Source organism: Pyxicephalus adspersus, chromosome 5, assembly GCF_032062135.1.
Source record: "Pyxicephalus adspersus chromosome 5, UCB_Pads_2.0, whole genome shotgun sequence".
In the NCBI taxonomy this organism is placed as follows: domain Eukaryota; kingdom Metazoa; phylum Chordata; class Amphibia; order Anura; family Pyxicephalidae; genus Pyxicephalus; species Pyxicephalus adspersus.
The window spans coordinates 126064638-126082037 of NC_092862.1; the positions used below are offsets into that span (position 1 = coordinate 126064638).

The 17400-nt window shown below is 38.6% G+C and overlaps 1 protein-coding gene across 1 annotated transcript in view; it reads left to right on the forward strand.

Annotated features, from left to right (window-relative positions):
• CUL2 (cullin 2) overlaps window positions 1-17400 on the forward strand; it is a 39394-nt gene that overhangs the window by 960 nt on the left and 21034 nt on the right. The window contains 5 exon segments of the mRNA XM_072413399.1: window positions 10648-10788; window positions 12288-12390; window positions 13652-13746; window positions 15848-15953; window positions 16762-16844. Of these exon segments, the coding sequence (XP_072269500.1) occupies window positions 10670-10788; window positions 12288-12390; window positions 13652-13746; window positions 15848-15953; window positions 16762-16844 (506 nt within the window). The 5' untranslated portion in view covers window positions 10648-10669.

The window sequence follows — 17400 nt, forward strand, 5'->3', positions numbered from 1 at the left end:
GCTCCCATAGCAGTGTACATGGGTACAGGACTGGGCTCCCATAGCAGTGTACATGGGTACGCGAATAGGCTTCTGAACCAGTGTACATGGGCACAAGACTGGGCTCCTATAGCAGTGTACATGGGTACAGGACTGGGCTTCCGTACCAGTGTACATGTCAAAGGACTGGACTTCCATTACAGTGTATATGGGCACAGGAATCGGCTTCCATACCAGTGTACATGGGCACAGGGCTGGACTTCCATTACAGTGTACATGGGCACAGGGCTGGACTTCCATTACAGTGTACATGGGCACAGGACTGGGCTTCCATATGTGTGTACATGGGCACAGGACTGGACTTCTATTACAGTGTATATGGGCACAGGTCTAGGCTTCCATACCAGTGTATATGGGCACAGGACTGGTCTCCTATACTGGTGTACATGGGCACAGGACTGGTCTCCCATACCATTGCACACGGGCACAGGACTGGTCTCCCATACCATTGCACATGGGTACGGGACTGGGCTCCCCCACCAGTGCACACGGGTACGGGACTGGGCTCCCTCACCAGTGCACACGGGTACGGGACTGGGCTCCCTCACCAGGCACACGGGTACGGGACTGGGCTTCCCCACCAGTGCACATGGGCACAGGACTAGGCTCCCATACACAGCGCAGGGAATATAGGACTCAAGGTACACAGAACTGGTGTGCAGATCTGAGCTGACCAATGCAATACATGGCACACGTGCCTTCTATATATTGATATACATGGGCACAGAATTGTGCTGACCTATGCAGTTCATGGCACACATGTCTTCTATATATTGATAAACATGGGAAAAGAATTGTGCTGTCATGTAAATTGTGTGATTCCTATAGGTTGGTACACATTGGCACAGAACTGAGCTCTTGCATACATTGCAGGGCACATAGATTGCCAATACTTTGGTACACATGGCCACAGAACTGAGCTCTTGTATTCAGTGTGGGGCACATAGGTCTCCTATACATTGATACTCATGGGCACAGAATTGAGCTGTCATATAGTGCATGGCACACAGGATTTTTATACTTGGGCACAGAATTAAGCTCCCATAAATACAAACAGGATTCTTTTACATTGGTACACATGGGCATGGAACTGAGCTCTCTTATACAGTGCAGCACACTCAGGTCTCCATTTCATTGGTATACATGGCAGTGCTCACCCCAGAAATTTTCCGAGCCGAGTGGGAATAAATTGTAGACAGGTGGCAGCCCCTCTAATCAGTAACCATCCAAAAACAGCTGGGTGATCTCTGAAAAGTGCCAGGTGGTGCGCCTGCCTTAAAGGGGCTGGGGAGAACACTGCATGGGCACAGAACTGATCTCCCATAAATAATGTATTGCATAAAGGTTCCCCTTACAATAGTACACATGTGTACAGAACTGACCTCTTTTATTCAGTATAGGGCACATAAATCCACTAAACATGAGCACCAAGCTGAACTCCCATTAACCACTCAAGGCACACAGGCCTCTGATACATTGGTATATATGGGCACATACCTGAGCTGTCATATACAATACGGATATCCACAGGTCTCCTATACATAGGCACCAAACCGATGCCTCATTTACAGTGCAGGGCACACAGGTCTCCAATATATTGATACGCATGGGCAAAGGACTGTTGATACACATGAGCTTTTGATGTTGGTTGGGCAGATGATTGGAGTTGCATGTTGCAGCATTGAGCGGTAGATGCTGCTATTTCCATACTTGTATACATATTCTATATCAGTGTCTCACTATGTAAAGAAAGGATGAGGATGGCGCAGCCTTTATCATTTTATAAACAAGTCTTTGGTAGCTGTCATGTTCAATGATATAATCTCTTAACCTTCTATAATAATTAAATAAATGCTTTGCTCAGAATAAAACTAAAAGTTAGGAGCCCATTCGCACTGTGGCATTGTGGTAACACACATGAGCTGCACTGCCGTACCTTGTGAAGGGAACACCGCGCACACCCGAACATGCGCAGTGACCACAGCATTTCATTACAGTACCATGTGCTAGCAAGAATGCATCAGGTTGGTTTTGGTCTGTAGTAGTGCATTAGACACACAGGTCTCCAATATATTCATCATCATGGGCAAAGGACTGTTGATACACATGCACTTTTCATGCTGGTTGTGCACGCATTCACATGTATGGACTGCATTAATGCAACTCCTGTTAAAATCATTGCATTCCAGTATGATGTGAATGTGCCCTAATGCATTTTGTCATCATGAACTGGCAAACAGATGGGTCGTTCATACAAGACAGCATACTCCTGGACAGACCTGGAGTTTCTAGGAACTGTTCTTGCTTTTAGAAATGTTTCTGAATACTGATCTGCTTTCCATTATTTATTTAATTACGTAAGTTCTAATTGAATTAGATGATCTGTGAGTCGACTATCTTCCTCTGAACCGCGTATTCTTCATGGGTTAGAGCTGCATGAGCAAGTATATTCTCCTTATTTTCATTAGTAATATTGATGACAATAAATCGCTGATTGATAAAGAGAAAACTGATTGCTCCCTAAGTGCTGAAAGTTAATAGAAGCAATCGTTCTCCTATGTACAAATATTTCCTCTGCTTGATTCTCGTGTAGATTAGACCGTGACAGCTATTTGTTCCAGCTATTCCTTTATGAATAAATTGCCACGTTTTTGGTAAACATGCGCAATATTCTTTCTAATTTTTGTTTTGTGGTTGATACATTTCTTGCAGCCCTTTGCCTGCTGCTGTTCATATGAAATAGGGGTAGTATAGGGTGGTTTACCATCACCCACCGATCTCCCATTCAGACACGTAGGGCATAACGTTTCTTTGGAAAATCCGTGTACAAACATCTGGTGATGTGGCTTCAAAACGCCAGAGGTTTCTGTCATAGCTTTGAAGGTTTTCTCCGAAGGTGCCCCATTAAGATAGCCAACCTTATTGGCTCTTATGAGACTTTGGGTAAGTTCCGACCTGCAGCTTGATCAAAAGCTTCAGCCTGGCACCCAACTGCTGGCACCTTTCCAGCTGCTCAGTCACTTGCACCATGTCGCTGGTCCTTGAAGAACTAGTGTTTGCAGATTTGACAGTGAGCAGTTCTGTTCCATGCACTGTCGCCCTCATTCATTCTCTATTTGGCTACTTTGCAGTGGTTCACTGCCATGAGGAAGTGGTAACTGCACTACAACCCCACTGCCAGTGTGATCATAGCCTTATGATTTATATGCCCCCATCCCTAAATATTATGCCCATGTGTTTCTCCTCCTTTGAGATCCTTGCTGTGCTACCCAGTTATACTTTGTTCACTTTGCGTAGATCACCACGTTTTTTGGGGAGCCATCCATCTATCCATCCATCGTTCTGCTGCTGAACCTTCCTAGAGGGGCTCTTAAATCTCAATTTAATAATATACATCCCAATAGTATCTACAGAGGAATGAAGATTCTTCAGTGATTGAGGAGCCTGGCTGGGAGATTTCTGCAGCGGTGGCTTCTTGCCTTTTGGCGATATGGAGAGTTCCCTTCGGAAGAGGGGGGTATTTGTATTTACTAAATGTACACTTGTCATTTGAACACTCCTTTGCAGCATGCATATTCCAGAGCAGTGACGTTGAACAGCCAGGCACTTAACATTTTCATAAAGAGAAGTGAAGTGGCATCAGTCCATTCCGGTACAATTTAGGTGTGCACACTTTCTGTTCATATCTCGGTACTCAGATCACAGCATTGACCCACTTTCAGCATTCTTCATAATTGCTGAAAGGCCATTATGCTTGAACTATTTTCTTGCAATTTTGTTGCATTCTCCCTTTGCCAATCCTTTATTTATTGTTAATTTTCAAATGATAACACCATAACACCCCTGCACTTTTGGGGAGCTGACCTACAGTGTTCCGTCATTTGAATGGAGCAGTTTTTATGATTCATGTAAAAGTATATTGAAATGTGTCTAAAGGGTATTGTTCAGAATAGTGTAATGGCGGTACAATGAAAGATATATTATTATTCAGTAAATTACATATAGTATTTTAGCAGTAGCACATCACTTTGGGAAAACCTCAGATGGGTTTAGTCCGGAGGGTTCTCTCACAGTAGTGAGAATGATGTCCACCATAGTTTTTCTTGTGTGCCAATGCAATCTATACAGTACTTTGTAGAAAGTGGGATAACTTCACCATAGCAGCCATCCTATGATTCTAATTTCTTTTTTTAGTTTTTTTTATAGAAAAGGATATTATGTAGCTTTGCTGTAAACCAGGCTACATAGCATGTACAGTTAGGTCCATAAATATTTGTACGGCGACAACTTTTTTCTAATTTTGGATCTGTACATTACCACAATTAATTTTAAATGAAACAACTCAGATGCAGTTGAACTGCAGACTTTCAGCTTTAATTCACTAAGTTGAACAAAATATGTTAGGGCCTAACTGTAAATGATTCTAAAATCTCATTTCCCTTACAGTGCAGTTTTGTCACAGTTGTGATTGTAAAAGAAACATTCAGAATAATCAGATCTGTTTTCACACTCAGCGCCAGACCTGTTAATTCAGCAACAACGTTGTCATTACTTGTCATTTAGAAGAAGAACATATGTCTTTTTTTTTTATTTTTTTATTTTTTTTACAAGATAAAGTGTATATATAATAAATATGAACAGCAAAAGGCCCTGTGTTGTTGGATGGTAGGCAGGTGGCCGCCCCTTGTATTATGGCCCAACTTATCAGTAAACCACCCAAAATCATTTGGGTGGGTACGGAAAAGTGCTGCGTCCAGCTAAAAGGAGCCGGGGAGAACACTGGCTGTCCTGGAAAAGGTGTCCCTAGACTCCAGAACAGACATTAATATCTTGTTTGATCAAAGGAAACCACTGATAGGAATATTACACTTGCTGACATTGCTTGCCTGGCTGTCTCTAAGTTTATCTCCTGCTGACTTGCTAGTCTGGGACAAGGATGCCGCTAGTAAAGTTGTAACTCTTGAATACTTGTTGGGTTAGTTGTTGCTGCTGTACTGTTACATCATGGGAGGGTACAGTGTGTTTCTATAAGCATCATTGGAACAGTTTCCCAAACTCCTTTGTTGTGTAACACACAACAACATCACAACTTATGCTGTGTGTGTTACTAGTCCCTTTTACCAATGTCACTAGCAACAAGTTGTCTTCAAATGTATCATGGTAACTATTTTATTATGCTCCCTGATGGATTTGGGCATGCCAGAGAGATGCTCGGGCATGCGCAGAAGGGGAGCACCCAGGAGCCTATAAAAAAAAATGGTGTTGCACCTAAAAAAAAAAAAAAAAAAAAAAATATAAAATGGTTGTCTACCTTTTTATGTAAAGTATAATTTCTTAGTTTAGGTATGCTTTAAGTAATGTCATATAAGTAGGAAAATGGAATAGTAAGCATTATATCGGTGTGCATTCAGTAAGAGCTGTGTGTAAGTTGCCTATTGTGTGTACAATATCTACGAACGATCGTGTCGTTAACTCTATGTGCAGGATCGGTGCTATACGATCGGTCGTATATATCGTGCATGAACGTTCGTCGTTCGTTTTCCAACGATAATAATTGGAAGTGTGTACGTAGCTTTTGTTTGTAGACTATGACAATGTATCAAAGGTACAACTGCTTCCTATAGCCATACACAGTTGGTAAAACTCTCCACACATTGATCATGTAAAACATTAAAATAGCCTGCTTAATATTGTCTCCTTTGTGCTGTTAGGACAGTTGTCGCCCATCTAGGAATGGACTCTACCATGCCTCTAAAGGTGTCTTTTAACATCTAGGACCAAGAAGTTATCAGCAGATATTTAAGTCACACTGCCTGTGCCAGCTTGCCGTCTTCCTTGTGGTCATCCTGCTGCCATCTTTTCCCCAGGAAAATAATCCACACTCCCCAGCCATCACACCAGTTTCCCTCAGTGCTGTCAGTGAAATGACTGTTCAATTTCTGGCTAAAGATTCTCAATGTTATTTACATAACCTGACTGTAGTTTTAATGTTTTGGCCGATTTATATATATGGGCATACTTGTATACACATACATATTGCAGAATGCATTCTGCCCTGTGAAGCATAATCTTTGTGTGTCTGTACTTGGCAGAGCTTGGGAGGTCTGGCAGCATTTCTAGCCATCATACCGGTTTGATTCTTTCATTTTATACACAATTGATCCAAACATTATTTGTAGAGTGATCAGGTTGCCTTGTGTGTGTGGATTCCATTCAGGGTGTAGTCACAAGCTCTTTAAAATGAACTTAAAGTAAAAATTTGCAGTCAGGCTGGGTTTTATTGCATAAAGGGACGGGTGATGTCCCTCTTTCAAAAAGCATTCTGATCTGTCTGATTGCTACATGGAAATGAAAATTCTAAAATCACTGGGCTGCACATGCATAAATACTAAATGTAAGATTTGTCTTGGAGCTCATTCAGAGTTAATGTCCTCACTGCCACTCTCACAAACCATCTGGCAAGTGCAATTAATTTCAGACTGGAAAGGTTTTGGTTGATGTTGCTACATATGACTTAAAGCAGAACAAAACCCAGTTTACACTCACCTGTCCCCTTTTTGTTGTGGTTGCCACCATTTGTTAGTTTTTTCTTTTTCTTGTTTCGATCATTTGCCATCTTGATTGGCCAGTCCAGGTTGATGTAACTTCTGCACAGGCACACGGGAGTTTACTTATTCCCAGCAGGAATATTCCCTGCAGGGCAAGCTGAAATGCGTGCACACATGCGCATCTCTGCAATTTTGACAGATGAAAAGTGCAGTCAGGTAGGTATGTATGTTTTACTGCATAAGGCGCATTTCCTGACCCTTTCTGCGATAAACCCTGTCTGGTTGCAGATTTTTAAGGTGGAACTTTCATTCTACTCTAATATGGATATAGAATGTCCATATAAAAGAAACCCCATTAAAGTACATTTGGTTTGTTTTTTGAGGTGTAGTGGAATATGTTTATCTAGGTGAAATGTAAAATTGTTCCTGTTTTTGGTTTAATAATGTTTTATGCCTTCCCTAATTGTGCTGACCTCTTAGGTTGACTAAACACACTTTAAAATAATTTATTTTTAAGTATTCTCTAATAAGTAACAAAACCTGTTTATTATTAAACTCTCACAGTTTATTGTGAATATTGTTATGCCTTGCAGATGTATTTGTAGACATGAAAACTTCAAACAAACCTTGCATGAAATAGGCACTGGTAATATCTAATGCTGGTTTGTGTAACCTTTTTGTAAAGTTTGCAGGAAAATAAAACAAAAACTTTACTTGTACTTAAATATAAAGAACTTGACTAATTTTTAACTTCTTTATCTACCTGTCCTGCGCTTAACACATTTCTGTGTCTCTGAAAAGCAAATGTCAAATGTTTTTTTTTTTGTTTTTTTTTAAATTCTGTTACTGTGTCTCAGTTGTGTCTTGTACTTCTTGCCCCAGTAATCCAACAGGAAATGTACAGAATCTTAGAGATGACCAAAGACATTTGCTTTTGCACATCCTGCAGAGAGAAAAAAGCAAATGTTGCAAATAGCCACATGACAAACAATGTGCGTAACTTAGGCGGGCATTGTAGAGCCAGAGCCCTACTTTCCCTAAAAACATGTATGCGTCAGTCCTCATACCCTCAGAACATGCACATTGCATGAATGTTGGAATTACTGCATTACAAGCAATTTTCTTGTAAATGGAAACCTCGATGGGTTACTTACCTGAGAGAAGAAAGTCTTCGTGTTCAGCGCTGGTGACCCTGTTGAGTAATGTTGGCACTGAAGTTATGCAGATGGGCACTCATGGGCAAGAGATCATACATCCCAACATTGGGCCTGATTTAATAAAGCTCTCCATGGCTGGAGAGGATACCCTTTCATCAGTGAAGCTGGGTGATCCACCAAACCTGAAATAGGTCTGGTCCAGGATTTAAAACATTTGTTAGCAAAAAGCAAATGTCTTTGAAGAAATCTATTCCAAGTTTGCTGTATCTCCTAGCTTCTCTGATGAACGTGTATCCCCCCAGCCTTGGAGAAATAAGACTCGGTGTCTTAATTCTGATTATAGCTCGTTTGACCCGGGGGAGTTAGCAGCTTACCCATTGAAAGAATACATCACAAAAAACTAATGTGATATTACTTCCTTTCTCTACCTATATAATGGTTTTGTCAATATTCCTATCTTTATGTATTTTTGTTTTGCTTATTAGTGTTTCACACATTAGAATTTGGAAATATATGTATCATATTTTCTTTTCCACATGCATTATGCAAACATAGTAAAATGTTGGTAATATTTGCAATGACATCAAATGAAACAAAAGTATGTGAAAGGAACTCTGGTGCGTTCAGTTTTTAATTCACAACTCCCACTTCTTACATGCATGGATTGACTGTCCAGCAATAGAGTTTCTATTTTTACTTGTAGTGTCTGATAAACTCTGGGTGATGGCCAGTAATAGAACACGTCCTGTTCATGGGAACATCAAAGGGAACCTTGTCAGCCCTTAAACTGAACCTGAATTCTTTTAGCTTGCCTAAACTGTAGCTATTTTATAAACTGCCTAAATAGTCTGATACCTGGTAGCTACTAAAAGCATTGCTTAAAGTTACATTGTTAGAAGTTGTGATTGCCCCAGGTCAGCTTTCTGAGACTCACTGCTGGTAGGAAGGCTGTGCAAATGGAATGCCCTATAGAAAGCTATAGACGACTATTACAACATAAGGAACTGAGCTCTCTACTTGCATATTGGATCCCCCTAAACCTTAGGATGCCTACACACATGCAATAATTGTCGTTGGAAAGATCTTTCACAATCCTTTCAAACGACAAAAGACTGCATGATGCATGAACTAGTGCTCTATATACAGCCCTGTTCTGCTTTATGGAGAGGGAGAAGTACGGAGCTGCACTCTCTCCCTTCACTTCCATTACGATAATTCGAAGATCCGCCAGGACGGATACATGAGCAACAAATGAGCTGCTCTGTACACACGCCAGATTCTCGTCCAATATCAGGCCTGAGGTGATTATCGGATGAGAATCATCTGACGTGTGTACGTAGCCTTAAGGTGTTCCTGAAGCTCTTCAAACATTTGTGCTCAGGAAGCCTGAAGATAACCTGTGCAATCCTTGCCAAACTTTTATACTTTAATGATTTTTAATAAAGTTTGAAGGAAATGCTCTAGAGAAGATAGAAAAACAAACAAAGGACAGAAAATAAACAATAAGATGCAGGAAAACACCTTACAAATATGGTAAAACGAGTATATAAGAGCAAAGTGAAACATCATTTTTATAATCATTTGTAATAACCAACTGTGGAACCCATCCACGTTCCTGCAGATACAGTAACAGTATAAAATCCCTGCCCAAAATTTTGAGTAGTAAGGTGTAATTAAAAATAACTTTATCACAATGGAAAGGGAAAAATTGTCTTTCAAGATGCAACTGAATCTTTTCTTGGTCTAATATGTGTAGCTTTTATCAGCAAATAGAATATTGGTGGACAAAGATGCTAAACTTTTGTTGTGTGCAATTGCCAAAAAAGCTGCTAATTGACTTACTAACTGTTTTTCATGTTGCAAGGAATCTTTTGGTATTTTGGTACCCAAAAGAGGTCAGCAGGACCAGTACAACGAAACTTAGCTTTTGTTTTGTCTGTCTTTTTTGCAGAATAGCAGTACAATGAAGTATTGGCTAATCCCACACCTGTATTAAGCATTAGGCATAATGGATGCACTTCATGTATTCCAGGCTTAATGTTTTCTTTTCTTTTTGATGATGTTCATTATTATGAAGATTCCAGAGTAGCAATTATGCCAAGGTATGGCTGACAAACATGACCTGTCCCAACTGTATCACAGATCTGTTCGCACATTGTGTAGGAGGACTGACAGAAGTTTGTAAATAGAATTATCCTCCATAATAAATGAGTCAGCCTAATTCCTAACTGACTGATAATGGGGTGTGTTTTATTTTTTAAGCTGTACTGGTTTTGTTATTTTGTTCCCCTCCTTTCAAAGTTAAACCAATTTGTGTTTTCTGATAAAAGATTTTACTTTTGTGACATTTATTTTTTTCTGATACTGAGTGTAATTTATGATGTATCTCTGACCTGAGAGTACCATGAATAATTTGGCAGAGCTAGCAATTACAAGATAAACAAGGGGAGTTTGCTTTTGAAGTTGGCTGCACAATTAGCATGTTTGTTTATTTTTATTATACAGTATTTCTGTATCTACAGAATATTGCCAGTTTGTTAACATAAAGCAATTGATTTTCACCCTGCACTCCTGAAACAAAGGTACTGATAATTGAAGGAAATTACGGAGGACTCTAAAAATGACAAAAGTATTCTTTAGGTCATATGTAACAAAAACCTTTCCAGCCTGAAATGAACTGATGATTCATATATAGATGGCTTGTCCTATATACTTTGTAACTCGGACACACAGGGACACTGTTGTTTTTTTTTTATTTTTTTTTTCCCAGTACTGTTTTAACACAAAATGTTATTCGTTGGTACTTTGCTTTGGCTTTCACTTTCAGTTCACGGGACTTTGTAATTCATGTGTTTTTTTAATTCTTATTCTTTTTTTTTTTTTTTTTTTTTTTTTTTACATAGGTTTTAACATTGAAACCCCACCATGTCATTAAAGCCACGTGTCGTGGATTTTGATGAAACATGGAACAAACTTTTAACGACAATCAATGCTGTTGTCAAGCTGGATTACGTCGAAAGAGCAACTTGGAATGACCGATTCTCGTATCCTTTTCAAGATACTAAGTGGTAGTAAACTATATTGAGTTATTCTTTTTTTATCCAGGCATATTCAACCACTGGAACAAAAAAGTAATAAGTATATGGTGTTATCAGTTACAATAAAACAGGTTTCTTTTTGTTGAGAAATTTTGTATTCAGGAGAGAAATAGAAGAAGTGGTGGGAGGAATACTGGGTTCATTTTCAGACTTGTTTACCTAACTAAATTTGCTGGTGACCTTTTTGGAAGTCTTTGAAGATGACTAATATAGCATCTACCGGTAGTTAAATGGCAACATGCAGGCAGATATTGTATTTTGGTTTGATAACTCCTTATGGGCTCTTAAAGTGAAAAAAAAACCACTATGTAAACAATGTAACACTATGTAAAAAATTTGTTTATGTCCACTTTAAGGTAACCAAACACAGGCCCATTTGCCTAGGCATTTGGTCACATGTTTTTCGTGGAAATGGATCAGAATTCAGTCACAGTCCTGCACCCAGACCCTTTATAGCTAAGATCACATGTGCAGATATTTATTTAGGTAAATTACCATCCTGGGATCCAAAAGAAGTGTTGACTGCAGCACAGTGAAGTATTACCAGGAAGTTTTCATCTTTATTACAACAAGGGGGAGATTTGTTAAGATTTCAGATGGACAATAATTTGCATTTTAATTTTTTTAAGAGATCATATGTAGGTTTCTCTAGTCTTTGCAAACTACTAACTAATATAGTATTATGAAAGAGAAATAGGGAAGACGTTTGTTTTATTATTCTTGTTTGTCTCCCTGTTCTATTACCTACCAAAGGATTTGAATGTTTGTGATCCACACTTTAGCTATCATGAATAATCACTCAGCTACGTGAGGACTTGCCATTACTGCTTAGGTCACATCCATATTTGCTGGATATAGGCGTTGATTCCAATCACTGTCTGAAGAGGAGGCTGTATGCAGTGAAATTACATAGGAAGCTAAACTGCTATATCTGGAAAAAAATACTTTTTTTGTGGACATCTATGCAGTGTGTAAAAAGTGTTTAAATCACAGAGTTTGTATACAATTCTAGATTCCATATATGTCATTCAACTTTGTATTTAGTTGTTGAGTTCCACTTCATGCTTCAGAGACACCTTTGTCATTTTGTGTCTTGGCGAGCTCAGGTGTTAAGCCTGTGTAACCATTGACTTTTAAAAAAATCCATTTTTTATGCAGATGTTTTTGCCCCCAGCAGTTAGGAAGAATGGTAATGGGAGAATGAACCTTATGGCTAAAACACTGCTTCCCTAATTTTGTATGTTGCAGTTCAGAGTTGTTTTATAGTGGAGTGGGGAAAGTTGCAAACAAATAAATTACTTTTTCATATGGTGGGCAGTCAAACATATATGGCCTTAAAAGCAGCAACACTTGTAAATGAAATATCAGATATCTGTTATGGTCCTCCAGCTTTTGTTTTGATGTTCTGTTCTTGTTTAAGTTGCATCTTTAACATCTGTATTCAGTGACATTTATGCGCTGTGTGTTGCCTATCCAGAACCACTTGGGGAGAGACTGTATTCAGAAACAAAAACCTTTCTGGAAAATCATGTTTTACAGTTGCACGCGGTAAGACCTTGCATATGAGAACAGAGGGATTACTAAAGCTCAGATTCTTCAATAAAGTTCAAACGAAATATCTGATGTCAGTCCCAGATTACCTTTACATTATGTAGAGGATACCCTCTATCCTCTACATTTTGAACATGAGAACTTCAAATCTGTAGAGTTAATGTTATTTATAAACACACCACAGCTTAATTGGGCACAAAACCGGAGAACTTGTCTGAAAAGCATGTGATGATCCTTCACTCCAAAGAATTAGCTACCTTTTCTTCAGCTTGCATAGCAATAGCAGATATGCTTGTAACAAAGAAGGCTGTGTTATTACCCATAGTACTTAAAGGAAAGAATTCTGCACTTCTGCAGCTTCTCAGGTCAGGAGTTTAGTGACACACAATCTAATCTTGCCCTATTTTCATTAACTGAATAGAAGTAGAATCAATGGAGCATAAAGGGGTCATGTTGTATTATGGGCATAAATGTTCTAAAATTAATGTTTGAATTGATCACTAGTCAATAAACTATTATTCAGGGTCTCGATTGCCATCACTAACCCCTAAAGTCCAAAAACTTCCATGCAATTTTGAACCCTGGTGAATGGGAAGTATTGGTGCCCTTGAAATACTTAGGATATTTTTTTCCATGTTGCTCTGATTTTTAAAATTCATTGGTGTGGTGCTCTTACTACTTCCTCAGTTCTCGGTGCCAAATTTTAAGTTCCCTGGCCTTTGAACAGCCTAAAGTAAGCCAATCAGCTCTATAAACTATTCAGCTAATACTAGATTGTAATAGTAAATTACATAGCAACTCATATTTTCTTACCCCTGAATATGTTTTTGCTGTTAACTCTGGGCCATGGGAGATTGTTCTATATTCCCTTATTCACTGGGCCTGATTTAAGCGCTTCAAGACTACAGAAGATAGACTGGTATTGGTGAACCTGGTGATCCCATCAACCTGGAATAGATCTAGTCCAGGATTAAAATCATTTGCCAAACAGTAAAGACGTTTTAGGAGAACTGTTCCAGATTTGCTGGAGTACTCATGTTTTGCCATAATAGTCTATTATCTCCAGTCAGACCTACTGTGTCCAAAACCTGCAAATTTGATTAGTGTTCCACTTAAAACAAAATTTCATTAGGGTCCCCCGAATGTTTCTAAGTCTAGTAAGATAAAGAGAAAATTGCACTCACTTTATACTTTCTTAGATGCATATAAAATAAATGTTTTTCCTGACGACACCTGTTTATCGATTTGTGTTTCTTAGAAAGTGTTGGACTCAGCAGAACAGGTTCTGGTAGTATATCACAAGTTCTGGGAGGAATACAGTAGAGGAGCGGACTACATGGACTGTTTATACAGGTAAATGTTTGTACCACTGCTGCCTCCACCTTGACTACTATACCTCTCCAATACACCCGCACAGAAAAATAGGTTTCTGCTCTCTTGTGCTATCTAAAATCAGTCCTGGTACATTATGTATATGTTAACTTAGAAAGTTAAAGTGAATGTACAGCTAATGTTCAGCCTTTAAACTTCCATAGCATATGCTCATTTTTTAAGCTATATATAAAACATTGTTTGGGCACTGGGTACTAGTTGCCATTACAACATGGCAACACACAGAACACTCATTGGTGCGCTGAGTTAGCATTAATTGTTATTGAAACCCCCAAGCATCTTACTAATGCACTACAGCACAGCATGTGACCATGCATGGCCTTGGTGTGCACTTCAAAGGATTCATCAAATGAATGGACTGCCAAATCTGACACATTGTAACTTGGACGTCTATATTGGTTATGAGCCCAACTTTCACAGCCCTGCTTGCCATGTAGCAATGGAGTTGTCATCCTTGTGTAAGAGCTACTTCATGTCATTGAGACACACACCATTGCCAATTTCTTTCTTCTTGGCTGGTCCAGTCTGTTCACATCATTTATCTATTTAAATATTAGGTGAAGTCCATGGCTACATGATTATATTAACTGTGACATTCTACTGCAGCCAGGTTCTGCAAACAGCCCTTACCAATACATTCTGAGTAGAACGCAAAACCTACAAGTGATGGTCAGGATAGACTGTCTATAGAATGCATGCCACCATTCACCAAATGCATCAGAAGATTTAGGTCTAATTGTCAGGGTACAAGTTTTTAAAAGAAACATTTTTGTGGAGAAACAGCCAAGGCTGCTGTTGCTACTATTTAATTTTTTGATTGCAAAGTGTTCAAATAGGTACTGTTTTAGAAGTTCAGCAATGATCTATTACTATTTAATGTACAGCGCTGCAATATATGTTGGTGCTTTTTAAATACCGTTTAATAATACATAGGCTGTCATTTACTTCCATTTTGGGTCACTTCCCCACACACATCGTAAAGAAACTTTATTCCTAAAGACACAAAATATCTGTGACTTTTAAAAACAAATCTATGTGTTTTTTCAGCCATGTATCCTATCAGCTAATATCCTTTCCCACGTAAATGTTGGTGAACAGCAGACATCTAAACTTCTACATCCATGAGGTTTATGACTATTTGTGGCCAGCTAGAGTCTTTAGCTTAAAACATTGATTAAACATTTTAAGATAGTTTAAATTCTGGTATTACAGTAGGTACACATGCAATCACAAAGATCTTTTTTCTATTTGTGCACCAAAATATAAATATTATTCTTGGTTATATTGATTTTTGCAGCATGGTTCTCTCCGTGTTTGCGTGGGTTTGGGTGGGTCCCCTGGGTACTCCGGTTTTCTCCCACATTCCAAAAACATGCAGTTAGGTTAATTGGCTTCCCCCCAAAATTGACCTTAGACTGTGTTAATGACATATGACTATGGTAGGGACATTGGATTGTGAGCTTCTTTTGAGGGACAATTAGTGACATGACTATGGACTTTGTACAGCGCTGCGTTATATGTCGGATATATTATAATACAGTATATAAATACTGTATTAAAAAAATAATTATAAGTCTTCACTTCGCTTACTCGTTTCCTTGACTGATTTATGCACACAAGTCCCGGGTTACATAGAACAAAACTGGCTGCTGATCAGCCTAAACTGACATAAGCATTTATGTACATTTCAGGTCATAGAAACCAATATGAATATATTTTATTTAAAATGAAATATGTGTATTTCGAATAAAGATGCTACATAGTATCCAGCTCAGATTTTTTTTTATTAGTACTGTATAGAAGATACATTTTACAGTCATTGGCTTTCAAAGCTCCGCAGTTTAGGAAAATATTTAAATTGTAGCAGCTTTGTGTACATCTGTGACATATTGCTCATCATCTCCATGTCTCAACCTGTACATGTTGTGTGTTTGGCCCAACAAAACATTGGAGACCTCTGAGCGGCACTGTGCCCATCTGTGATAATAACGAGCAGCTGCTGCTCTGGGGTTTGCAACGAAGCGAATTCTCATTGCTAATAGGGATTCCTTCACTTCTACAGGTACCTCAACACACAGTTCATTAAAAAGAACAAGCTGACAGAAGCTGACCTGCAGTATGGATAGGGAGGTGTGGATATGAATGAGCCGTTGATGGAGATAGGAGAAGTGAGTAATATTCATGATATGGCTTATGCTTATGCTGTATCCATTCTTAAAACAACAGGAGGCATTTTTTATCAGTGTTCAGTCCTGAATGAAGTCAATAGAGTGTCATACAGCATTTTATTTAGTAATGGGCTCCTTTTTGTCTGTTTGTAAGAAAAGTCTCTATAGTGGATTTAGATTATAGTTCTGCCTCTATTCATTGAATGTAGGTGTGAAATGACTCCTTTCTTCCTGACACTGTGGGGAATCTACCTGTAACATTCATACCTGGCTTTCCTTTATTAACAACTTGTAAAAAAACAACCACCAGAGGCACTGCAGGGGCACTCTTGTCAATCAGCAGCAACAAGGAGCCATATAGAAACATTTTGCTTTATTGTTGGTTGAGAGATGTAGCTAGAATACATGTAGTATTCTGCTGCCACCTGCAGGTGGAAAATGCAAGGTGCAATAAAATATTAATTCAGAGGACCATACTACCCACTGGTCTTGTTTCCAACTCTGTTACAAAAGGTTTTTTAAAGGAGAAAGATGCCTCTCTTTTAGCTCATCGCTTGGAGCTTGTTTTAACCCCCTGGCCAGCAATAAGGAGCTCATTGAGCTTTGCTAACCTAGACCAGTCCCTACTCCTGAGCTATATTTAGTGGGAAATGCAATTGCCTAATTTTTTTTCTCTGCTTTGGGAAAATGCTGTAGATTGTCAAGTTTTTATTTATTTATTTTTTTAATTCTGTCTGTTAAGAGGTGTTAAGACACCTCTTTGAAAGTGGACTATTTTGACTAGAAAGCTTTATCTCATGTTTTGCAGTTAGCGCTTGATCTATGGAGAAAGTTGATGATTGAACCACTGCAGGGCACACTTCTTAGAATGCTGCTTAGAGAGATTAAAAGGTAAGTTGATTTTTTTTATTCAATTTGAAGAAATATTCTAATTCATAAAGAAAAACCCAGATGACAGTATTGAAAACATGGCTAGTGTTCTCCCCAGTGTGTTTTTTTTAATTTTTTTTTGTTTTCAGATAATCATATTGATAAAAAGTTGTGTAGAAGTTGAGGCTGTTAGAAATTTAGTTTCTAGCAAGGTTCTATGTCCATGCTATGTCCATTATAATATCACAGTATCTCTGTGTAGGGTACTGTAGGTCCTTTAGTTCTGTTTTAAGTCCTCTAATTTTTTTTTTTTTTTAAAACACTTTTTAAGTTTTGCTTGGCACTCTGCTATACAGCATAATTTACAAGTAACTTTCTAGCTGCAATAAGTCAAAATGCCAATAAATATAATAAACATATATTAAAGCAAAGTGTCAGTATTTGTAGATCTGCATTAACCTCTCACTACTATATTCAACACTAAATACATTTTTTACTTAAGATAAACTTTGCGTTGTTCTTTTATTGTTATTGGTCTCCGGTATTTTTTCATGCTTGCAGAAACAATCTGATTACA